The following is a 27,264-nucleotide window of genomic DNA, read 5'->3' on the forward strand; positions in this document are numbered from 1 at the left end:
ATATCGGTCTCCTGACGGATTTGTTACGGTACCCGAGATCACCAACTTGAGATTCAATAAGAGTAGGTGTTTGAACGAATGGTGATTTCGATTTTTCAATGTCGGGGTGATTCGTAAGTTTCAGTTGATGTTGGCGCAAAATAATGTCCTGGTCTGTGACAGGTATTTGGATACGTCCACGCCTCGCAAATCTCGGTTTTTCAAGCGGAAAGTAATTCTTGTAGTTGCAAGAGATAATAAGAGTGAGGTTACAACCATGCAACCTGGGTCTTGGCAGAGTATTTTGTCTTCAAGGTCTTGGATGACTCTTTCAGCAACAGGGTTTTTATTTTGATTTTGGACGCGACCAATGTCGATGCACAACCGATGGCGAGATAGTTCGTTGTCATTAGCTAAAAAATTTGAAACCGGCAGCCCAATCGGTACGTATCACGGCATAAGGGCAGACTAATGGGCGCATTTCTGTATTCTCTCACAACTAGAATAATTTGACGCTCTCTTTATTACGTCGGCGGGAAATAAGAATCCTACTTTTTCAGGAGGATTACAAGAAGTTTCACCCTGTGTATAACGTTGGACTTAACGGAGGGACGCACATTGATGACAGCCAGATGATGTATTCTCAATTGCTTTGTCCATATCAAGCTCGTAGAAGTATCGCTGCATAATGGCCTTGAGTTGGTGTTGGGACGGATGATCCTACCTGATGTGTAGAGAAGTAAGTAAACCTTCCAATACACTGCGAGGTACAATGATGCATTCGCGCTGAGATTCGAATGGAATATCCTTTCTTACGACAAGTAGTCCATCCTTAGCGATGGAAGCAAACTGAAGGTAACGTTTGAATCCTTGATGTTAGAAAGTTTTTTGAAGACCTTGTGCCTTGTTTTAGGTGTGCATGAGTGCGACGTAGATCAAGACATTCGCGTTGGAAAGCTGCTAGCTAACCTGGAATACTGATGAACGAAACTTTGACGATATCATTCAAAATGTCTTGGGTAGAAACGTGGCACAACTGAGGCATCAATCGACGGAACAAAAGTGCAGATGTGGCAGTTAGGGTGCTCACATTCGGCGGTGTTTCTACTGGCAAAGTCAGAAGGTAATATGTTTGCACAAATTGCGTGTCTGATGGAAATTTGGAAACGGCTGGCCATAAACAAAAATGTAGATATTCGCAGAGAACTCAACTTTACAGAACCTTTCGTAATCCTGTACCAACGGTTTACTGTCTGTGAGAACACACGCTTTAGTTGTGAATTGAATAATGTACGAGCTGAAATGTTTAACCGCAGAGGCAATTAAGATACCTACCTCACATGAAATCCATAAGCTCTGATTTTTGCGCAGCTTCGCACTGAAAAATCCTGCAAGTAACATCCTGTCTTTACGAGTAGTGTAGAGGGTGGCACAGTGACCTTTGCATTTTACAGTACCATCGGTGACTATCCATAACTGGTTGCTCGAACGCAGCAGAGTAATTGACTTGCTTGAGGAGATGGAATCCTGGGCTTTGATAATTTATCGCGCCATATAATGATTTTTTTACATCATATAATGACAACATCGTATCATATAATAGCAAAATGATATTATACAATTATTGCCCTTGTTCCGGGTTGACATGAATATTTGACCACCCGAGAGGTGTCATGTCACCTGAGGGCCCTTGTTCCGGGCAAATATTCATGTCAACCCGGAACAAGGGCAGTAATTATTTTATTATACCGAAAAAAAACATAAGTGAATCAATTTTGGTATCAATAAGTTTATTTATTACCATCAACAGTTTTTAATAAAATTTATTTCATTAATTCATCAACTATTCAACAAATGCTCAATTGTAATCAACCTATAGCCATAGGATTCTAATATTCATTTCCTTTTATAGATAAATTCAGTTTAAATAAATAATAAATTAATATAACCCAGTACCCTGGATGTTTCTTCATTTGTAATAGAAATGTTCAACATATTATTGAGAACGTTTGTCAACTGTCATTAAAATAGCAGACCAAAAAGTAAATTTTCAAAATCCATTTGTCTACCTGTTGCAGATAGGAAATGTCTAAAGGAATCCACGGCCCCATTGATGACCCTTTTGGTGTTTTTAGAATCCTTTTCTTGCAATAATTTCGCCATTTCCTCCTCTGTTGGCAGACGATAGCGTCCGTCGGCAGCCATTGTTGTTGTCAAGCAGAATACTCGGAACTCCTCTGATTCGACTGCTTTTGAAGACGTTACGGAAGCGAGTTCCGAGTTGGGGCTCACGAGAGGGTGACATAACGATTTTGGAGGGCTCACGAGAGGGTGACATTATGATATTCAGAGGGTGACATGATGTTTCGAAAGCGACAGCAAGTAAATAACGAATTATTTGGAAATTACGGTTGACATAACGAATGTTTTTAATCACGTGACATGGTTTTTACTAATCAGAAGCTGTGATACAAGTCTGAGGTATAATAACATATAATGACAACATCGCATCATATAATGATGATATGATATCATATAATAGTAAATTCAAGTCATATAATGAACATTTATCATATAATGCAGCTTTGGCGTTCCATACCAAACCCTCCTTAATATAATATATCGGGGGTTGTTTTCTACAAGACCTATCCACACCCCTTTATCATGATTGTAAGGAGGGTTTATCTGTCGGAAGATAAAATGATTGAATCTTATTCTTGTCATATCGTTATTCGTTTCCAAGTCGGTGCAAGGCATTAATGCATTCCGCCAATTTGGCGTCATTTACAAAATAGAAAATGAAATTAAAACGACATTATGACGAAATATAATTTACACATGTTATAATTCACTTTCATCTCAGAAGAGTAGTACATAAATGGAGATGAAGATTCTGATACTAACAGCCTCAGTAACAATGGATCAATCTTGTCTCGCTCTGATCATCACAGGCTAACGTCACTGATGTCGAATACATTCTGTCATCGGTATCTTAATGTACATACGTGGTTATTCATGCGGAACTATATAATGATTCACAGTTCAGTATTTTATGGGTGGTTTCACACAAAATTTAATTTCAAGATATGATATGGAGGCAATAAACCCTCTTGATATTTCAATAATGGCGTTTTCCCTCTTTCGTCTCTGAGATACAATGGGAACGAACACACTTTTATTCCCTCTCTAATATATCAAAGATATGTGACTGTGATAAAAAAAGTTTGATTGAAGTTTTATTAAGAGTGTAGTTTGGGAATAACTAGAGACTGCATTTACTTTAATGCGACCTTCCGCTCATGCGTTTTCTCCTGTGATGCTACAACTCTGTCATATCAAATACATTGTAATGCTGTCTCATCAGTAATACATGGTTGTCTCTATGGTAACACGATATGACATCATAAATTAATGGTTATTTATTAATATGATGTCATACCGCGGAGAGATAAAAACGATTCGTAAATTTACCGGCCAGGTAAACCACAAATATCATAATATATGGCAATGAAAACATAGCTAACTAATATGAGTTATCACACATAATATAATGATTTACAAAATAAGAAAACTGACAAATATTACCAACAGTACAATGTGTCTTACCTGATACAGGAAAGTTTACTCCGGAAGATTCTCACCAGAAAGGCTACTGTAAAATGCTGTTGTGTCGAATGGCCAAACGTTTGAATTTAACCTAAAGGCAAAAGGTTTCGCTTAAATAATGAAACGAACTATATTAAATATCAATTTGAAAGTGGTTATATTATTTCCTAGAAAATAAACAAATATAAAAGTCAAAAATTGAAAAAGCGACGTAGAATATTGTGGGGCAAATATAAAATTGTAAGTTTTCATGAATTGTTTCTTTACCAGGTTACAAGGTTCGGTATGCTACTTCACCTGATAAACGAAAAACACCAACTCCATCAATGTTTCAACAATCTAGCTAAACCTGACAGAGTTCTGGGAAGTATATACCCATAGTTGTCATAAGCAATTCAATGCATTGTAATTAAATACATAGTTTTGAGTTAACGAGAAAGCATGGTTACCATAGTTATTGTGCAATTAAATTAAATTTAGCATATTTAAAACTAGAAGATTTGTTTTTGATTAGACGTCCAATGTCAATCAGCTTTTGCATCAAGATGTGTGTATGTTGCTTTCTCAATATATGGCCTTGAACTTTGGATCAATTTACGTGGGATCCCATCCCGAAATAGACATTAAGGTTATATTTCTCCTCTACATGAAAGTAGTAAAATTTGATATACATGTAGTTGGGACTGTTGTGGCTTAGTTTATATGTACACGCACATATTATACAGGTAGTCATGCTCTATGTACCATCAAATACATCAGGTTTGCTCCGTGTAACTGCATATAGAATGTCAGCTGGAACCCATACGAATGTCCCTGTGGAATCTGATCCCTCACTATGAAGATGATAGACAGTGACCTTGATTTATCCAGTCTGTATGGACAGGGTACCTGAGAGCGTAGGACTTAACGCTGGATTTCCCGACCTACAGGAGTAATACGATAAAACCTTGGAGTGAGTGAAGGACAAAGGAAACCGTATTATTGACAGATACATCACAGCCGTCTGCATCTGGTAAATATTTATTTCTACTATATCACCAGGGTGTAACACTTGAAAAAATTTGGATGAGCTTTGAATTTCAGCTCAATTCGACTCATAGTTTACAGTTTTGTAGACCAACCAGACTGCCCGTTGCTATACCGCTCTGAGATAAATGGTCAAATTCCGTTCTACAGTCGATGCATTGTCAACTAGCGTATGATTCATTTTCTCATCTTAAAATCAATTTTACACGGCAAAATGATAACGTGCCTTGATATCTAAGAATTCTAAACCATGGCACGTTACTGAAGTATGTGTGCATTTGATATTTTAGTCGGAATAGGGGCTAATGCATTTTCTACAAATGTTAATCAGATGCGACTACATCTACCAGCTAACGATCATTTTTGTTCCCCTTTTACCCCTACATAACCAGACGAATGAAAGAAATGGGCATTTTTGCCCAATGCAAAACGATGATATTTTGAAAGAGTTCTTAGTTTATATACCGATGGTCTGAGTGACATCCATGGTACCCGTGTCTCTTCTTTTTAACTGTGTTGCTTAGCTAATGAAAACTATCTGTACCGCCATAGTTTTATTTGCGAGTTTGTTCCTCGAAAGGGTATGAAACTCGTGAGTGATGGTTACAAAAGGTGGTGGATATGACAGGCCCGGTCTGATATCACATTTGTATCCCCTATAGTATTTGTATCCCCCCTTGACTTGATGTTTTATTTATAATTTTACAGGGAAATATTACTAAGACAGCAAGGAAATTGACCATATACCAACACACAGGTGTCAAGGTAACTGTAAATTTAGTAATTAGTAACATGGTCTGGCATTCTTATATAACAGTATGGCGGGGCCACACCTGACTGATGACACAGGTAAAAGTTAATTGATGCGTAGCTTATGTGTCTACTACAAGGCACTTTATGATTACTATATACTTTGACAGGCCCAAAAATAAATCCCCGCGAAATATTTTTGTATTATCGGGTAAACTATTAATGATTTGTAGTTTGTAAATGATCTACAAGCACATTGTTATTACTAGTCTAGTCCAGCTGATGTTAAGTTATATCTCACTGCAACGAACTTTGATTTGGTGCATCCATGTACTGTATATACAAGTGATTAAAAACCTTACGGTCTTTTACAATTTTCATACCTATAATAAAAAACAGATAACTTTTAGATTTACATCATTGTTCAAACCAAAATAGAATATTGTCCAATTTTTTTCTTCTTAATTCCAATATTCCAATATTATCATCGGGGTTCGGACAAAAGTCGCAAAAGTTATACACAATTTTATTGGATACTCAAAAGGAAAAAAAGGCAACACAATGCTTACAGATAAAGAGATAAGGTTAAATGGTAAGAATGGGGGAAAAAAACAAAAACAAAACAAAACAAAAAACCACCTGAAAACAATAGAAACACAAGGTCTGAAATAGAACAATGGAACAGCTTATAGAATACCTGGAGATATATAAATTTTGAGTGTAATTAATCGCTTTAGACACATTATTAACTGACCAGGATTGATGTTTAAACGGCAATGAACTACACAATGGTAACAAATATCTGCATTTCAGAAAAAAATCATCGGATTTTGGAGGGGGAAATACAGGCAAGATTTTTTAAAGGGTCAGTCGGGTTGGTAGAAGTAAAATTGTTTATTCTATTGCAGGCCTATTCTATTAATGTTAAGTCATGAAAATGAATAAAACTCTGGTTATTGAAGATGATATGTCACACACCGGACAGGAAATGACAACAACAAAGAAGCTGAAAGCATGCAATGTGTTCTTCTCAGTTATGACAGACTGTGTAAATAAATTATAAGATATACAATTAAACTCATTTTATGGGACTAACCAGATGTTATTGTCTACCTTTAGTTCATCTGTATTTTTACACTGTCCCTCTGTAAAAAGAAAAGTTTTTTCCCATTATGTCTCGCATTAACTTTTTATGTCATATATACATATGTATATATAATCTGATTCTTGACTACAAAGCAGGAATTAAGCTTTCAACATTCATTGCACTCCACATCATATTGTTTGTTGACGTATTTCTGTGACAATTAATACATTGACTTTTCTGATGTCATGAACTTGCTGATGTCTTAAGAGTCAGAAACAATTACATAATCATCTTTTCTAGAATACCGTGTTAGGCCTATACATTGTATCTCTGGGATCTCTTGTATCCACTAAAATATAAATAATACTCCATTCATTTCCAAAAACTGTGATTAAGATAGTTTTAAAAAAAGTTTGCTTTAATAAAAAAAACATTTCTGTTTAACATTCATATTAACATTGGTTTATCAATCCAAAAATACTTGTTGACATGAAACTGCAATGCTTTAGGTCTGATTTCAATGCAACCTCAACTTTTTACAGGTTAAAGACCCTTCATGAGACTCATTAATGAGTAGCAAGAGTTTCATCTGGCCCCAACACCGGAAGTTAGACGCTGACAAGCTCTCTTACAGTTATTGACTCTGGTGTAGGAACACTGTCACAAACGACAGATCATCACATATTAAATTCAGGGCTAGATTTCCACTAACTTGAAGGGTTGTGTCCCTTTGTTTTATTTCTTATATACATCTTATTCTAGCTATTATAGCAGTTTTCCATTCATATGTTTTTTCACTTCATTTCTCCAATTCATCAAGCTCAAGAAATCTGAAAGTTACAATAAATGACAAAACTTTACAAATTCAGTTTTGTTTCCATGTAGGTAAGACTTTATCTTTATATTGTTATAGTTGTTTTACTTTCCATTAAAGGGGTGGGGGCCTTATTCATATCAATCAGATATAACTTCTATATACCAAGGTTTACTCTTGATTATTTGTATACTTATATAATTAATTTTCTTTCTTTTGATAACATCTCTGTGAGTTAATGTCCCTCACATGTTTCTTTACATTTCATTTTGTTAAATATCTTCAAAAGTTTTTCAAAATTTCTATGAAATTCCAGTTTCCTTGAAGTGAGATCATCCAAACACAATCTTATCAACATCAAGGTGGATTTTTTCCAAAGAAATACTTCTGGAAATCAATTCCAGATAAATAAAGTCTGATGCTGTAACTAGCATGCCAACACATATAAATGGTATCAGTAGGCATGTCCAGATATCAAAAGTAGATATACTAATGTCTAGCATGAACATATCCATACAATTTAAACACTTTTCACCAGACCTGTCCCCTCACTGCTCATCGGACTTGTCATCTCACTTCTCACCAGACGTGTCTATACAATTCTCATCAGACCTGTCCTCTCACTTCTCACCAGACATGTCTATACAATTCTCATCAGACTTGTCCTCTCACTTCTCACCAGACATGTCTATACAATTCTCATCAGACTTGTCCTCTCACTTCTCACCAGACATGTCTATACAATTCTCATCAGACTTGTCCTCTCACTTCTCACCAGACATGTCTATACAATTCTCATCAGACTTGTCCTCTCACTTCTCATCAGACGTGTCTATACAATTCTCATCAGACCTGTCATCTCACTTCTCACCAGACATGTCTATACAATTCTCATCAGACTTGTCCTCTCACTTCTCATCAGACGTGTCTATACAATTCTCATCAGACCTGTCCTTTCGCTTCTCATAAGACTTACCTTCACACTTTTCATGAGACCTTTACTCACACTTCTCACCAGACGTATCCTAATACCTGTCCTCATACTTCTCATCCATCAGACCTTTCCTCTCACTTCTCATTAGACATACCCCACACTTCTCATCAGAGATGTCCTCTCATTTATGAACAGATTCGTTTACTCATCTCTCATCAGACCCACCCTTTCACTTTCCACCAGATCTGTTCCCTCTCCTTGTCTTCACACTTCTCATGAGACATATCCTAACACTTCTTACCAGACCTACCCCCATACTTCTCATTAGACCTGTCCTTCCACATCTCATCAGCACTGTACACACAATTCTCATCAGACCTCATGGTCACTACTTCTTTCAATTGAAAATTAGTTGAAGTACAATATATTTCAAATTCTGCTGAGCTGATAACCCTTATAAGTCTTTATCAAATTTTGCCTTGTGCCTAACTTACAAGGCCTGGTGGTCAAGGTCACATTACTAAAGAAAGGATGTTCTTGAAATATCTCCTGTACAATATAGCTTTAGGCTTGAAAGTCAAAGGTCAAAGATAATGTTGCTATCAATAGAAAAGAAATCCATGCACATTGCTTGGAGTTCTGTTGGGTTTTATCAAAGAAAGACTTGATGCTTTCTATAGATAAGAAGTATCGGAACTCAATGATAGCTGAGATATTTTTTTTATTCTTTTTGAACACGGGAGATAGATACGGCATCATTTTAAATACATCAAAATATAAATACTTAATACCGGTTAGCTTGTAATAATGATAACAATACAAATGATAATAATAATGTTATTGACAATCATATAATGAAAATGGGTTTATCTGCAATATATATGTTCCTGTGGCAGATTTTGCATAAAAACTAAAGTTTAATTAGTTCATTGATAATGATAACAAATAGTATGAGTAATAATTTTCAGGAAATACAAAATCTTATGTACAAGTTTCAAAGTATATTTACAGATTCATTTATATTGATATCAAACATCTGTAATATTTTAATGTCATATGTCCCTGTGATGACAGTACGTGTGTAACTAGTTATTTATATTATGTTAATCGTTCCAGGTTTCTGTGATGTCGTCCGTGAAAATCAATCCGTCTGACTGGACGGTGTATACATCCATGGATAGTACAGAGAAGATTGAGTACTACAATGAGATAGCCTCCATGTACGACACAGTAAGCCATAAACTCCGCCATCTCAGTGTTGTAGTTGTATTTAAAGGTTTTCAGTCGAGATATTTGGTGTGGTACACAATCTGTTACAGTTGCATTTAAATGCTTTAAGTCTCGATATATTTAGTGTGGTACCTAATCTTTAATAGTTGTATTATGGGTTCTAAACCGAGATATTTGGTGTGGTACATATTCTGTAACAATTTCATTTAAAAGCTCTTAGTCGAGATATTTAGTGTGGTACTTAATCTTTAATAGTTGTATTTATAGGTTTTCAGCCGAGATATTTGGTGTGGGACTTATTCTGTAATAGTTGTATTTATAGATTTTCAGCCGAGATATTTGGTATGGTACACATTATGTTACAGTTGCATTTAAAGCCTTTAAGTCACGAGATATTTAGTGTGGTACTTCATCTTTCATAGTTGTATTTATAGGGTTTCAGCCGAGATATTTGGTGTGGGACTTATTCTGTAATAGTTGTATTTATAGGTTCTCAGCCGAGGTATTTGATGTTGTGCTTACTCTGTAATAGTTGTTGTATTTAAAGTTCTCAGCCGAGATATTTGGTGTTATGCTTACTGTGTAATAGTTGTTGTATTAAAGGTTCTCAGCCGAGATATTTGATGTGCTACTTACTCTGTAATAGTTGGTGTATTAAAAGTTCTCAGCCGAGATATTTGGTGTTGTGCTTACTATGTAATAGTTGTTGCATTAAAGGTTCTCAGCCGAGATATTTGGTGTGGTACTTACTCTGTAATAGTTGTTGTATTAAAAGTTCTCAGACGAGATATCTCGTTTGGTACATATTCTGTAATAGTCGTATTTATAGGTTCTCAGCCGAGATATTTGGTGTTGTGCTTACTCTGTAATAGTTGTATTAAAGGTTCTCAGCCGATATATTTTATGTGCTACTTACTCTGTAATAGTTGGTGTATTAAATGTTCTCAGCCGAGATATTTGGTGTGGTACTTACTCTGTAATAGTTGTTGTATTAAAGGTTCTCAGCCGAGATATTTGGTGTGGTACTTACTCTGTAATAGTTGTATTTAGAGATGTTTAGTGGAGATATTTAGTTGATCACGAAGGTTGTCGTATATTAGTTCTTATTCTATGTCAGCATCTTAGTCATTAAACTTTTCCAATACTGGCATAAGTGAAATTAACGATATGCATAAATTGTATTATTTTCTTAACAAGATTGAGAACAACATGTTTTACAAAAAAGATAATACAGTGAATTTGGTCATAGACAGTCTTCACAGGATGATGAACAGTTGTATACAGACTGGTTAGTCTTCATATGAATAAGTATCTTGTGTCATCGTCTCTTACCTTGCGATTTGTTCTAGTGTATTGATGCTGTGGTACTTTCACGGTTTTACCTTCCAGTATATCGTTTTGATAGGACGGTTAAACATGACAAAACCAAACGATACCTTCAAATATGTCCTTGCGTATTGGTGTTGTGCTATTCGCTGGTGGCCAAACAGCTCGGACAGTACATTCAACACCAGTCTAGCGACTGAGTGCATCAAACAGACTGTGAGGTTTTGATAAGTGTGTACAGTTTCGTTGGTTGGGAAGTCCAGGTTGTTTTATAGATTATGCAGTTTACATTTTACACTGACTATATTATATGCATGTTGCTATAACTTTGACATGAATACATATAATCTGATCTGTAAATTCCAACATTGTGTTTCAAGTTATCCATGTCAAATGCTAATAGTGTTTCATCAAGACTACTATTTTTGATTAATTATCTAAGAGTGTATTTTCTTCGTGAAGGATTATGGGACCGATCGACGGCGTGGGCCCTTTGCCACGGCTGCTGCTCTCGGAGCTTGCGTAAAGGACGAAAATCAGCGGAAGTCTGTTCGGATACTTGATGTTGCAGCAGGAACCGGAATCGTCGGGGAGGAGGTAACTTACTGATAACTGTTGCATTGATGTAGTTACCTTTTACAATTAAACGCAACTATGGGAGTCAAATCAAGTTGAACTGCCATGTGACTGATGGTGATGTTGTTATATAATCTGCTGTATAGTTACAGAAGTTGGGTTTTGCTGAGATTGACGCCCTCGACCCCTCCCCAGGGATGCTTGACCACGCCCGAAAAAAGGGGGTCTACACGAACTTCTTATGTCAGTTTCTAACTGAAAAGCCCTGCGACATATCAGACCGGTCAGTATAAAAGCATCCAGGGTGTAAATGTCATATGTACACATATACATATAATTATTTGTCCATTGGTGTAAGTACCTAATTATTATCAGTAGCTTTATCATTAACAGGAAGTTATGATTGCGTTGTCATGTGCAGTGCCATAGGATCCGGTCATGTGCCAGCAGAGGCCTTCTTGGAGATTCAGCGAATCACACGCCCTGGTACGTACATTTTGTTTGTGCCTTTAATCGATGTCATACATACTTAAAAACGTTCATTACAATATCATTCATTAGTCTCTAATATTTATTTGTGACATGAAAATACGCTAAGATCAGATTGCATAAATACCTACAATAAATAGGTCCTATTGCATATGTACATCCACAAAATAGATCATATTGCATGTGTATTCATACAAAAATATGTCATAAAAACCCCACAAAATTAGGTCATATTGCATGATGATATAAAACAGCTGCATCTGCAAAATAGGCCATATTGCATTGGTATACCCACAAAAATAAATATGATGAGTACATCCCCAAAATAGGTCATATATGACGAGTACATCCATAGATAGGTCATATAATTCTATGATGAGTACATCCATAGTTTGGTCTTATATGATGATTGCATCCTTAGATAGGTCATATATGATGATTACATCCATATACAGGTCAAATATGACGAGTGCATCCATAGATCGGTCATATAATTCTATGATGAATACATCCATAGATAGGACATATATGACGAGTACATTCACACATATATAATATATGATGAGTATATCCACACAATAGGACATATATGATGGGTACATCCATCGATAAATCAAATGTCATTTAAACCTGTGATTAGTACTGGAATCATTTAGCGTTGTGATAGTTATGAGCTAGTCAATTCCTTTGGAACAAATATGACATTTTCCCTTTGATTTCTTATTTCAACAATTACAAATTTCCTCATTCAGGTGGCTTCGTCGTTCTTGCAGTCAACGTCAAGAATTTTCACAAGGGTTATGGAAAATGCAGAGCGGAATTCTGTCACGTGTTCGATACATTAGAGGCCCAGGGTAAATGGGTCAAGGCCACGGAGACAACATTTCCTAACTATAGTGGGGACTTCGAGGGAATCCTCATGACATTCAGAGTATGTTAGCGACCCCGATGATACACCAAGGGAATATTGACAGAATCATCATGATATTCAGAATGTGCTAGCGATGCTATATGCCATGTCCATCTGTACGATTGTCATATCAATTTATATTTTATTTTTCTCGTACAGACAAGTGCTAACACAAACCTTTTATAACCGACAGAGCATACCTTTTGACAAAACTATTGTCTATAGCAATAAATATTTTAGTATTTTGCTTCAAAAGTGTTTACGATTCTTTAAGGGTCGTCCCCAACAGCATACAACTCTACAAAGCTATGGTGAGGGCGCAAAAATAGAAGTCTGAAGTTTGAGATTTGTGCAATCTGAACATGTCCTGTATTTGCTGGTACAGCAGGTAGTTCGTCAGTATATCAGAAAATATAATGTTAAGGAATAGTTAGGTCATGCACCAAAGAAAATAATAATCTGTCTCGTGCATGGGGAGACAGCTTCCATACTTTGATAAACTTATTTCAGCAGACACGTTTCCTTTTTTAGATCGACACAGCCTCGTTGTATAATGTTTTATTACATGCTATGGCTACTGGCGCTCACTGATAGATCACAGACCCGAATACACGTGTTTTTCCTGTTATACAGTCGTTCTGGTATCGATATTGCAACTACCTGTCAATGCAAAGACTTTGACGACATTTTTTGAGAATCTTAATACAGATGGTCTTCCATTTAACGTCCTGTATTCGTTATCGGACAAGTTGATATCATTTTTCGGATTCAAGAAGAAGGTCACATATGTTCAAAATAGGTTACTTTTGTTGACGTTAGTTTGATATTAAATAGTGGACTGGCTGGGTTATTAAGATAATTTACTGTTCTGTTGAGCTGTCCCGGGGCCGTAGTACTTCTTAATTGTTCACCGGTGGTGAGGGGCTCAGTACATAATGTTTCAGCTACAATGAATGTACGGTTTACTGTCTGTCAATTTTACTGCTTCATATAAGGGTTACTGATAATTATAACTTGTATATAATTAATTATAACAAAACATGGCAACAATATTGGCTCGTCATTCTTCTTTCATCAAGACTTATTTTGACTTACTTATAAAGCCACAAGAAAACAGCAATGTTGGGAGACCAGTGTAAAAACGAGTAAGAGTATCGTTGTCTCTTATCTTATCCACTCCCCATTTGTCCAGGCATATTTCCTCTTTCAGCACCCTGTTTTCCTCCTGAAGACGCCTATTCTCCATCACTATAGGGTCATCATCACACTGCATACTTAAGTATAAGTAAAATATATGTTGATTTCATACAGCATATTTTCTTCTAAAACCAGAAGCCTCAGAGACAAACATTTTCCCCGGTTCACACAAATTTCTGGTTTATAGGTAAGAGGGGAATTCAGGGACCATAGACAACCAAGGCTTGAATAGATCGGGATTTGGATTAGACTAAGGCCTGTTTTGACAAGTTACACTGTACTCAGTACACCAGACATTTAAAAAGGTGGTAAATAAAACTTCATGACTGAATTTAGCTATAAAACATATGTCGCCAAAACTATAAAGGTAACAAAACTCTTGGATCCTGAGGGGAGAATTCCCAAATTATGTTAAGTAAACTCTATGGTGCTTTATTTCTAAATGAAATCTTGGTAGATTGGTAGGCCTAAGACTGAATAGAATAAAGTAATTGAACATTTTTACAAATAATAGTATAATAAAGAACCAGAATGAAAGCTGTTTGGGAATGTATGTGGATAGATAATTGGATAAATAATAACAACTGATGAGGAATTTAATTACAACAAATATTGTTTTACCAGTCTCAACATAAACATCAACATCTGTGTCATCTTCATGTATTTGGACCTCAGTCGTAGCTTCAGGTTCTGGAATAGGCTTGCAGTATCCTCTATGTATATCTATTGAAGCTTTCTTTTCGTCATCCTCTAGTTGTCTCTGTTAATTTTTCTAAATGTTGACTTTTCTATAAATAAAAGAAAAACAAAAACATTATGAAAATAAATATTTAAAACTTGTTGCTAAGCAGTGGAAATATAGAAATAAAATTGCTGACATGTTCACATTCACATCGAACAAATAGAAATGTTTTAAGGAGCATACAAAGTAAGAGAGTTAACTCCCTTACATCATATGTAGACTACGACTTGACTTTATTTTAAAAGTTCTTAAGAAATTGGCAAATGATTAAACAGGAAACATATGTTATAATCTTGTCATGCACTAGCATCATATAAATTATTCCCTATGAGGATGATTATGGTAACTTGTTATGTAGCAGTTTTCCAAGAGATTGCAGTATTGTAATGTTCACATTATTAAGTAATCAGCGCATCATCAAAGTTACTGAAATTTTGTAATGCATATTAATGCATATACATGTATCTACTGTATTGTAAAATATATAAATATTAAATAATCAAATCTGATCATATTAGTGACTCTTTAAAAGGCCGACAATTTATAAGACCTTTTTCATGTATATCCGTGTTATGAACCCCAGAATAAGATTTATATAAATATAGTATAGTATATTGTATTAATATATATTAAGAGTATATACTATACTGTATATTTATTATAAATGCATAACAAAGTAATACAGTATAGAATATGCTTCAATGATGATACATGCACACTATATTTCTACCATAGATACGGTATATATATTGCCAATGTTTACCTCAATTATAAACAAATGTACATATACAATTTTACATATTGTATTACATACGTCGTATGCCTGATACGAATATGTAGATACAACTTCCAATCAAGTCCGAATATTGCGGGAAAAGTTCATCCATCATGTGGCTTCGTCGTCCTTACAGCTAACGCTAAGAGTTTGCACAAGGACTACGGGAATTGCAGACAGGAATTTTGCCGCGTGCTTGATACATTAGAGGCCCAAAGGAAATTGTGTTAAGGGCACAGTAACCAAACATGAATTAAGGTTAGCCCACTATGTATTAAGGTTAGTCCTCTATATACTAAGATTAGCCCATTGTGTAGTGAGGTTAGCCCATTATGTATTAAGGTTAGCCCATTATGTATTAAGGTTAGTCCTCTATGTACTAAGGTTAGCCCATTGTGTAGTGAGGTTAGCCCATTATGTATTAAGGTTAGTCCTCTATGTACATGTACTAAGGTTAGCCCATTGTGCAGTAAAATTAACCCAATATGTAGTAAGGTCAGCTCATTATATATTAAGTAAGCCCACTGTGTGGTAAGGTTACCCCGTTATGTACTAAGTTTAGCCCATTGTGTACTAAGGTTAGTCAAATATGTACTACGGTTAGCCGATCGTGTAGTAAGGTTAGCCATTATGTACTAATGTAAGCATATTGTGTAGTAAGGTCAGCCCACAGTGTACTAAGGTTAACACACTGTGTATTGAGGTTAGCCGACTACGTACTAAAATATAACATGTCATGACATTTCTCTTAATATAAACTCTCAAACAGATTTAATGAAAGACTATCACAATGTCAGAAAATAGATAGCAAGTGGTAAGGGTGATACATCTCTTGAACATTTTGATAAAGAATGGGAAATGTAAAACAAAAATACTTTAAGCTTACATTGAAGAGCTTTGTATAACTGTATTCGTTTATATCAACTCTTTCACTCTGACAGTTTGTGTAAAAATAAAAAATAAATACTTGTTTATGTTTTATTGTGTGCATTTATACTATCTTTGAGCAAATGTTTTAATTGAATAATTGTCCACTATTCTGTGTGGCCTGTATCTGTTGGGGGTATAAATTCAATATTACCAAATATTTATGTTTAACAGTATATTTATATGAATATTAATTTTTATTGCTTTGTATTATTCACTGATAACATAATAATCCAGTATCTAAATTAAGTACCCTTAGCCAAAGGGTTACTCTCTTAAACAACATTGAATAAGTCTAACAACCTCAAGGAGTTGCTTCCCCTTAAATCAATTTGTCATATCAATGTGTACATATACATTATATATGTCTGTATTTTACCACCTGTTGTTTCTAAGGAGAAGGCTTAGATAGGCAATGTCTGATGTCTAATCCTATTGACTTTGTCTCTATGTCAATAAAATTTGTTTAAATTGAAACTGACTATTCATTTTCGACGTTTTGATTTTTCAAAGCATGCATCTCTCTGAACTGCCTGACCTTGTCTCTGTGCCAGTCGTGTCTCTGTGTCGTTGTTTGGGTCTTTGAGTTTGTGTGCGTGTGTGTAATAGTAAACTATATTTTGTAATGTGGTTATATTTCAAGACTGAATGAAAAAATAATAAAATGTTTGAAAAGACACGTGACACAAGTAATCTCGCCGTAATCTCAATATGCGAGATGTCTGTTCATTTGACCTACGTCTGCAAGTATAACAACAGGTAACTGTTTATCTGTACACAAATGTGTTCCGGTCTATTAGAGTGTTCGTTAATATCGACTCTTCATGATCAGACGTACCTTCTTCGCCTGGTGTTCTTCTTCCTAATGATCATTTTAACGTGTTTAGTAGGGGAGCTTACCATCTACACTATCGGACCGGGGCCATATATTTTAGTACAAATGGCAGTCTCGAGCTAAATATAGAAAATGCTTTATCCAGGAAATAATTCAACGTAATACGGTCATATCAATTGATATCAATCATTCGGCATATCAGTCAATGAAGAAAGGGAATTGAGGAAGCCATGCTCATGGGTAAAGTGGATGGGAAGCTAATCTATTCAGTAAATGGGGAGGGAATTGAGGAAGCTAATTTATCCAATATATGGTAAAGAGATTGAAGAAAGTAATTGATCAAGTAAATTAGGAGAGGTTTGAGGAAGCTAAATTTTCCAATAAATAGTACAATTAACAGGGGGAAAATCAAATAACACTTTATCATTCCAATAACCTACATTATGAGTTTATATCTCAAACCCCCCAAAAGATACGAATTAATATAAGCTTTAGGCTTGTTTTCGAATCCCTACATTCATGTAATGTTTACAACTTTGCTGTTTACAAAATAAAATACTGTTTAAACCAAACCCCCCAAAAAATAAAAATCCACATTTTTGAAAGCTTGTATCGTGTCCGTAAACTGACGAGATTCCGTGGAAACACACACTAACAAACGTAAAATACAAACATTGTTCGGCACTCTGGCATGATTTCCGAAATATTAGTAGAAATGCAAAGTGAAATATAAATCTCGGAATGAATATATAAAATCGCATGCCTACGAAATCAAGGAAAGGACCGATAATTCGACTTCGCGGCGTCATCTTAGAGCGGAGTTATTTTTACAATAAAACACATTAACACAATGATTGCCAAACTAATGTTTCCTTCTGTAAGAAATACTCTATATAATTTACAAATATAGTAAATATAGTACTAAAGATATTAGTCTGATAATATCTAATATCGATAATAAACTTTCCTTATTATTCGGTTTAGGGAATTTGGTTGCTACGTTGGGAGAATTTTAACATTTGTAAGTAAAGAAGTTATGGGTTAAACATATATGCCCCAACGAGTGACTGTTGTTTATCATGTTTAACTCTCGTTCAAACTCATATCTTTTCTCAATTAATTTGAAAATCATATAAAGAAACTGATAAACTTGATAAAAAAAACTGTCAATTGTCGGGGGATCTCTATCTAGTAAATTGGGAGGGGAATTGACAAAATGTCGAGTTGATGAAAAACAATAGACGAAACCGACTAATGGGGAGAAGGAATGGAAATATTTCAGACAGAACTCGATAAAATCTTTGTTACTGTGCCTCCTTAATGTTGCTGAACGTGACGAATTACCAAGCATTGTGATTTATTATACCACCGGCTTTTGGACTTTGGGAATTATGATAATTTTTAACTTGATATATGCATTGTCGTTAGTTAGAGGACTGTTTTCTCAGTGAACAAGAGTAATTATATACAAGCTATCAGACATTGAGTAAGCGATATCTAATAACGTTGTTTTTTCACCATTGATACCATGGAAGCAAAGGAAAGCATTTCCAATATGGATCCTTACAACGGTCGTTATTCCGAGGAACACTACGCGAAATGTAACCAGCAAGAGAAAATATATTTATACGATAACTGGGCTTCTATGTATGATGCGGTGAGTACGATAAACGACTCAAGACTTCATTTTTTTTATTTACACTCCACTCTGTCACACCAAAGTTCGAAACAGGAGGCCACAGTAATTAATGCTCTGGCAGAATCATAATTCTACTTATGTGTATGGTTATTATAATTACTGTATAACTGGATAGGTTAGTCCCCTTAAACCAAGAAAGGTGCTCAACGAAACAATAACAGCATTATCTTGTGCATCCGCTCTTAATGACCCAGAAAAAATGCCTAATTACATATTGAACTGACAACGAGGTGTTGATAGCAGAGTGTATTGACGTCCAAAGTACACGTTGTTGTTTTGGCATTTTACAATGAAATTAAAATACTTTACTCCCTCAATCAGGTCGATTACAATGTAAAATCCATATCGCTTCGTATGTTGAAAATTGTGTTACAGAATCATATTTTTCAAATGATTACTTCACATGCTAAGGCACGAAGGGCACTGCTTTGTTTGTTTTTTGTTTGTTTTGTTATTTAATTTACAATGTATTAATTTCTTGAAGGATTATGGAGCTGATCGACGGCGTGGGCCCTTCATCACGGCGGCTGAACTTGGAGCATGCGTAGCGGATGAAAAACACCGGAAATCTGTTCGGATACTTGATGTTGCAGCAGGAACCGGAATCGTCGGTGAGGAGGTAACTAATGGTAACTGATGGATTGATATAGTTACCTTTTACAATTAAACGCAACTATGGGAGTCAAATTAAGTTGAACTGCCATATGACCGATGTTGATGTTACATACTGTTATGTATTCTTCCGTTGTATAGTTACAGAAGTTGGGTTTTACTGAGATTGACGCCCTCGACCCCTCCCCAGGGATGCTTGACCACGCCCGAAAAAAGGGGGTCTACACGAACTTCTTATGTCAGTTTCTAACTGAAAAGCCCTGCGACATACAGACCGGTCAGTATAAAAGCAGAAAAAAAAACATCAGAAAAACAAAAAAAAACAGAAACGCACGCAGGTACGATAATACGTTGATCAGTTATTAAAAATTATTATCACAAATTTTATTCACAAAAATGATCAAAGTCAATACGATGGAATAACAGGCAAGACCTATATCAATTCTAATCGACGGTGGCTAAAGTAATATATTGATATTTTGTAGATTACAGATGTTAAGTTTTGAACTGAGAATTTTATAATGCAACTGTTAAAGGGAGATTATTCATTCGTATATCTTCAACAAAAAGTGCTGTATATTCTTAAGAAAATGACAAACATCGCCAACATTATTTAAAAAGTAGAATATCTAGTCATTTAATTGGCACTTCGTCCACCAATGCCAGTTTCTTACGCCGTTGAAAAACGTTAATAAATAGTAGAATGTACAACATTGTTCTCCAGTTTCTAAGTACGATAAACAAGTTATAACGTTTATTTCTCCGAAAATATGCGCTTATCGGGTGTTCTGACCATATTTACCGACCACGTGTTAATGTAGTATTTCGAGACCAGGAGGACAGGAGAAAACATCCAGATAAGGACGATTGGAGCCGAACATTGGAATCCGGTTCTGAAAACACACATAACTGACCGAGAAGTTATTCGATAATGTGTTTATCTAAAACATGATGTTTGTTCCGTTCAATTATAAATGCAACATTACCCACATAGATAATGATCAGTAGAATCACCTGGTATAATGAAGCTAGACTGATGATGTTTGGTTCAGATAGAATTTTCAATTAGATAATTGCAATGAGTTTTAAATACCATTTTCCCATTGCTTTACTGAAACATGAGGTTATCGAGATTGGTCTGTATTTCAGAACCAGGTGAACCTTTCCCTGTATATATACCATTCATATTTGTTTGTTTCTATCTATTTGGTAATATACCTGAATCAAGTGTTTTATTAAATAAAAGACTGAGGGTAAGTATAAGTGAATTACTCATTTTTACAACTTTAGAACAATACCATCAGGTCACGAGGGTTTATTTACATTAAGAATACTTATTTGGTCAGATACATCTTATTGGGTGATGTGAATGTTAGCAAGTGAACAAGGAGTATAAATATGTACTGTCTGAGGTTATGGAAGGTCAGTTAATGATGTAGAGATATTAATAGTCAAAAGGATGGTGATCGATTCGGTCATCAGATTCAAGAGATGGAAAGTAGAGGATTTCTTGATGAAGTAATCTATTTTGATATCATTCACCATTGATCTGGACGGATAATGTTTTTTATTTAGACAATTTTCCAGTTTGTATTGTAAGTCATTTTTTTCATTCCTAATTAAACGAAATCTTTCCCAGTAATAGGAAGTATTTATAAATTTAGCCTTTCTATGTATTCTATTGCGTTGTTCAATTTTTAGTCTGATAGTGTTTTGTTATAGGAAGTTATGATTGCGTTGTCATGTGCAGTGCCATAGGATCCGGTCATGTGCCAGCAGAGGCCTTCTTGGAGATTCAGCGAATCACACGCCCTGGTACGTACATTTTGTTTGTGCCTTTAATCGGGGTCATAAAGGTTTATCGTGCATGCATTGAAATATCAATCATATCCTCACTTTGAATCGTCTTTGATATTCTTTGTGTAACAGCAAACACATTAAGGTCATATTACACGAGAACATCAACACAATAAGTCATATTGCATGCTACATCAACACAATAAGTCACATTGCATGCTACATCAACAAAATAAGTCACATTGCATGCTACATCAACAAAATAAGTCACATTGCATGCTACATCAACAAAATAAGTCACATTACATGCTAAATCAACAAAATAAGTCACATTACATGCTAAATCAACACAATAAGTCACATTGCATGCTTACATCCACTAAATAAGTTACATTGCATGTCTATATCAACGAAATAAATATGTCTATCATATACATCTTGTATACACAAAATAAGTCCTATAAACATTAGTTTGGTAAATCTAATGATTGTTATCGAATCTGTTTGATGTAATCAAGCCCTGTTTTTGACATATTTTCTTTTGTCCCTTTTTTCCTATTTAAAATTTCCTTCTTCAGGTGGCTTCGTCGTCCTTGCAGCTAATGCTAAGGATTTACACAAGGATTATGGGAATTGCAGACAGGAATTCTGTCGACTGTTTGATACATTAGAGGCTCATGGTAAATGGGTCAAGGTCACAGAGAAGACGTTTCCTTGTTATAATGGGGAAATCGACGGAATTCTTATGACATTCAGGGTATGCTAGTATCGTCACATCTATATCCATTTGTTCCTTTGACAGCAAATTTAGATATTTCATCAATATTTTACTGAAGTACAGTCAATTTATTTAATTTAGTATAAATATTTCAATATGCTAACACAAGCCTTCTCAAACAACAGCGCATTTGCATTGTCTATTACAATAAGTATTTTAATAGCTTGTTGCCAAAGTGCTGACTTTTATTTAAGGACCGTCCACTAAAAATACACCACTCTGAATATCTACGTGAGTGATGATGTTGGTAGAACAAGGAGAAAGGACATTTATTTATTTATTTATTTATTTTTAATATTTGAAGAATGATTTACAGTACATAAAATATTGATAATTCAAGTTTTCCATATACACACACAATCATTCCATTCCTTATCACATAGCCAGCATTCAACACTATATTTAAGATATTATGGGAATATAGCCGCTAAATAACTGTGATATGTAAGGTATTTAAGAAAGAAAGAAAAAGAGAAAGAATTAGAGATATAAGTTATTAAAGAAAAGTACAATATAATCAGCTCAGAGAATGAGTAGTTTGATAAAAGGGAGAAAGGTACACGATGATATAACAATGGACTATGAAGTATTTAATAAAGTAATAAATGAATATGTACTTGTGTTTAAGGGTACTGTCTCTCATTTTTATTGCTGTAATAATGATAATACTGCTAGGGACTTTGGTAACAGAAATAACAAAGGGCAATAACTTTTACAGAGAAACCTATAACTGCATCCTATTTTACTTAGAAACAATATAAGAAAAATGATCACTAGGCAATCAAGCATTAACTGCGGACAGACATATAACCTGGTTTAAATCTTCAGAAACATTAGTCCTCTATGACCAAAATACAAACACATACCTGCCACTAGATGAGCAAAATAACTAAAGTTTCTATAAAAAAGCACTGAAGAAAAAAGTCATATCTACACACAGTTTCGAACATTCGCGGAAGCAATTTGACATAAGAGTATCACACATTTTTGACAAGTTTTATCAAATTTATATTTCATAACCTGAAGGAAAAAAAGCATCAAATCTTCATTGTATTATTCCTAGTACATATCACCACCACAAATAAAATGGTGAATGGAAGAAAGAAATTTGCGTAATACAATGTATTTGTGGTGTAATAGAAAATGAGAATGTAAATATTTTGAAATATTTTGGAATAAGCTTATTGGATTCAAAGTGGATCTCAAGAAGCTGCAATATATAGAACTTGGTTATAAAAGATGTACAATGAAGTCAACATGATTTTATGCATGATTCGGTTCAAATATACAAAATTTCCGCTTGAATGATCAAAAAAGGAAATTTGTTAACCCATTTTAGTATTGAAATATGAATTTGAAAAAAAAAATATGTACGACAAAAAAAAAAAAGATAAATCATTTATCGAGAACTAATAGACATAATAATTGAAATAACAACTGTGGTGTCTGATCTGTCGTAGTGACTGACAATCAGTGGAAGTGATAAGAGTTGATACGACCAACACGGAACGTGAACGAATATATGACCTGCATGAGATGCGGCTGTAAAGGCTGTAGGTAGATGCTATTATCTAATTGGCAAATATTTCCTTTCCATATACCATCAACTATTTTGAAGCTCGTTATTACGTCTAACAGTTTTGTTGTCACTAACTCGCATATCATTTCTACGAGATTGACTTAAATGGCATGTGATTCGATAAAGTAGAAACCACTTAATATTCTGTAAGAGTTTTTTTTTTAATTACAATAACGGTTTTGTTCACATTTTGACATTCATCATATCAAACTCAGTATTGTACTTTTCGGTATTGTATCTCCTTTTATGTGATTCATTTACATCTACATATAATTCTTCATTTGTGTTCATTCTCACGACATGTTTGAGATATAAGTTGTCGGAACCGTTTGTCACTTCCTACGCTAGCAGTCGTAATCGAGGTATTTTGATTGGTTTTGCCTAAGCAGAACAGTATGAAATATTTGTGTATTATATAATGTACAATTTTGCTAGTGTTCTTGAACGTTTCAGAACAACCCGAAATGTTGCTACCTGTGCGGAATATCCATTTAAATGATAGTAATTACTGTGTAAACAGATATAAAGTACCGATTACCATATAGTTACATTATATGATTGTCGCAGTGCCCGGGAAATGTTCATACATCTTCGGAAGTCAACTGATTTGCTTTATCACTGGAAAATGGGTACATAACGTAGAATAGAAGGCTGAAAAGTGCCGGCGACAGCTTCACCAACGGCTATCGCAACACGTGGCGTTTTGTGCTGTATATTTTCCATCACAGACTGGAATTCATGAAACAATGAAATTCTATTATACATTTATGTTTACGATGTAGATATACGTGACACTGCTCAAAGACTTGCCAAGTACGTCAGTGGTAAAAGTAGAAACATTATTCATTCATCGAAAAAAGAAACACGAAATATATATCGAATATGTATGATACTAATTAGTGAACAATCTGGCGAAAGAGTCAAAAGTAGCATACTACTAAAAATAGTTGTTGGGGTTGAGCTTGGAATCAGGTAAATAAATGTGGAAATACAAAACATCTGCTGTTGTACCTTGCTCTTTTTTTGTTTGTTTGTTTGGTTTGTTTGTTTGTTTCAACTGCTCTCTTATTTTTGTTAACGCACTGATCTTTCCTTGGATCAACAGCAAAATGCATACTTTTCTTCATTTCAGATCTATCACAGGAATCGGATGTTATATAAACAATTTACATACATGTGTTCATAAAAAACACCAGCCTTCATGCTATGTTTTATTCAGTTTGGGATCCTTATTAGTCTATCATTTATTTATCTTAAGAACACCCGATTCTTGGGATCTTCAATATTAATCAATGTTCGAGAATGAGCCCACTAGAAAGGACATTAGCCGTACTCAATTTATTTGTTACAGTAGTAACTAACAGTTTCAAAAGCTGCTTATTTGCAAAATGTTATTACAAAAATTAACAATTTCTTTTATAAAGTGATAGTTAAGCCAGATACCTTTAATATTGCTATTTATTTCTATAGTCCAGCACTTGCCACATAAAATGGTAATTGTAATATTACGCCTTGACCGACTTTGTAGATCCAAAATTCAATAAACTTAATATTTGATATAGTGAGTGTTGCCATTGAAATCCCAAAACATTTAAGTAGTCAGGATAATGGAAAACCTGCGTAGATAAGGGTATACCTTATATGTATTCCCATATACCTTATATGTATTCCCATATACCTTCATTCGAACAATGTACATTTTGTTTAAGATTTAACATTATAAAGCCCACAAATCATTTGTATACTCTCTAATGCTGCAACATGAGTTAAACAAAATGTACATTTGATAATTTATATTTCATTTAGCCGATTTTTTTTCATCGCCATCTGGACGTGGACATGATGTCAGGACCTTCAGGACATACAATGTAGACTGTCCAACTGTTCAGTTTTATGTACCGTCTAATTATCAGAAACATCATTATAGATCAACTTGTAAGCTACAAAGAGTTCGTGAGTTGATAGTTTTCACAGCTCATCAATATCTGACATTCACGAGGACTGACATTACATTTGTAAAAGGAATGTTCTACATGTAATCACAGCGAAGAGGCACACATTTCCAGACACACGATTTGTTTTACTTCGGTCATGTTGTTTACATCAATGTTTACATTACAAACATGTATTTATACCATTTGCAACGACCGTGGACATGACTTTCAGCTAAGCCCTGCGCTTATTAGAATATCAAGTTTTGTTGAGTTTATTCCAGTACAGGTTTTGCACAATCCTCTTCACTGGACTCGAAACCATAGAACAATAGTTCTTGACTATTCCACAGTTTGAGGTGTTTCTCATACTTAAAACATAGCATAGGTTTATCGAAAACAACTCACAGTTATTCTTTTTAACAGCTGAAAATGATATTATGTAAATTCTGAAATATTCTTTTTTATTTAGAATAAGGTTGTGAGAACTTTTTAATTTGATCATGCCATCCACCAGTTTGAAATTGACTACTGGTTCAAATTTGTATCACTCTTACCAGCATTTACATCTTGATGTCATGACTACATATACATATTAAATTACACGTGTAAGTCATGCAATATCGTATTTGGGTGAGGTTGAAAAAAAACCCACATATTATCACTCACAATATTTGACTACATTTAGATAATTCATGTACTTTTAGTAATATACACATGTAGAGATCTTTCAATCTATCACAGATCGGTTTATTAAACATTTACATCATTTCAAAAAAAACACCTTAGTATTTTTCAGTTGGACTATAGTCTATATTATTACTTAAAACCCCGTTCTATCTTCATATAAACAATGTTCGAATGACACTAAGGCATAGCCGACTCATTATTTGTTACGTAGTAACTACAGTTTAAATCTATTTGCTGTTATCAACTACAATTCTTTATAGTGATTTTCCATCATATATTATTTTCTATAGTCAGCACTGCCACATAATGGTATTGTATATTACCTGACCGACTTTGTGTCCAACTTATACTAATATTTGATATAGGAGTTTTGCATGATCCCAAATTAGTATCAGATATGAACTCGTAATAGGTATACCTTATAGATGTATTCCATTCCTTCAGACATACATGTAGATTAACTTTTCTTGATACCGTCTATTACAGAAACTTAGCATTACGTCTTTTCATTTAGATTAACGTTAAGCTACAAAGTTCGTGTTGTATTTTCACCTCACATATCCTTCACAGGAATTATTGTAAGAGTTCTATGTTTGTTTTTTGTTTTTGTTTAGTCCTATACACAGGTATTTAAGATATCTACATGTAATCACACGAAGGGACACATTTCCGAACAATTGTTTTATAAGTCATTTGTTTCTCAGTGTTACATTAATGTATTTATAGATTTGCAGACGTGACATGACTTCAGAGCGCGTTATATATTATTGTTAGTTTATTCCATACAGGTTTTGCACATCCTCTTCACGACGACATGAATAGTTCTTGACTTTCCAAGTTGGGTGTTTCTATATTAATCATAGCTAGGTTTATCGAAAACATCAGTTATTTTTTAACACGAAAATGATATTATTATTTGTTCTTTTTTATTTAGAAGTTGTGAACTTTTAATTGATCATGCCATACAGTTGATTA

General features: G+C 34.6%; 1 protein-coding gene and 1 long non-coding RNA gene across 5 annotated transcripts; both read left to right on the forward strand.

Annotated features, from left to right (window-relative positions):
• Positions 1-4,274: 4,274 nt before the first annotated feature.
• LOC117323306 (methyltransferase-like protein 27) lies at positions 4,275-22,246 on the forward strand. 3 transcript variants are annotated; one of them, XM_033878454.1, is made up of 7 exons: positions 4,275-4,597; positions 5,320-5,376; positions 9,313-9,426; positions 11,215-11,349; positions 19,656-19,791; positions 21,237-21,329; positions 21,890-22,246. In XM_033878454.1, exons 3-7 carry the CDS (start codon positions 9,322-9,324, stop codon positions 22,075-22,077), a joined length of 657 nt encoding a protein of 218 aa, XP_033734345.1. In that variant the 5' UTR covers positions 4,275-4,597; positions 5,320-5,376; positions 9,313-9,321; the 3' UTR covers positions 22,078-22,246. The 3 variants fall into 3 exon arrangements, with proteins under 3 accessions (XP_033734345.1, XP_033734340.1, XP_033734353.1); XM_033878449.1 differs by lacking the exon at positions 5,320-5,376; XM_033878462.1 differs by lacking the exons at positions 4,275-4,597; positions 5,320-5,376; positions 9,313-9,426; positions 11,215-11,349 and adding exons at positions 17,090-17,127; positions 18,739-18,860; positions 19,387-19,521.
• On the forward strand, positions 11,623-16,850 carry LOC117323327. 2 transcript variants are annotated; one of them, XR_004531709.1, is made up of 3 exons: positions 11,623-11,814; positions 12,570-15,783; positions 15,868-16,850. It is a non-coding gene; the product is annotated as an uncharacterized LOC117323327 (long non-coding RNA). The 2 variants fall into 2 exon arrangements; XR_004531707.1 differs by having other exon boundaries at positions 11,636-11,814; positions 12,570-16,850.
• Positions 22,247-27,264: the final 5,018 nt, after the last annotated feature.

This window comes from Pecten maximus, chromosome 1, assembly GCF_902652985.1.
Source record: "Pecten maximus chromosome 1, xPecMax1.1, whole genome shotgun sequence".
In the NCBI taxonomy this organism is placed as follows: domain Eukaryota; kingdom Metazoa; phylum Mollusca; class Bivalvia; order Pectinida; family Pectinidae; genus Pecten; species Pecten maximus.

Excerpts from the sequence above, each read along its gene's own strand:
- LOC117323306 (XM_033878454.1), top strand. The coding sequence starts at position 9,322 with ATGTCGTCCGTGAAAATCAATCCGTCTGACTGGACGGTGTATACATCC. Across the intron at positions 9,427-11,214 it reads TAGCCTCCATGTACGACACA|GATTATGGGACCGATCGACG; the intron begins GTAAGCCATAAA and ends TTCTTCGTGAAG. Across the intron at positions 11,350-19,655 it reads CCGGAATCGTCGGGGAGGAG|TTACAGAAGTTGGGTTTTAC; the intron begins GTAACTTACTGA and ends TCCGTTGTATAG.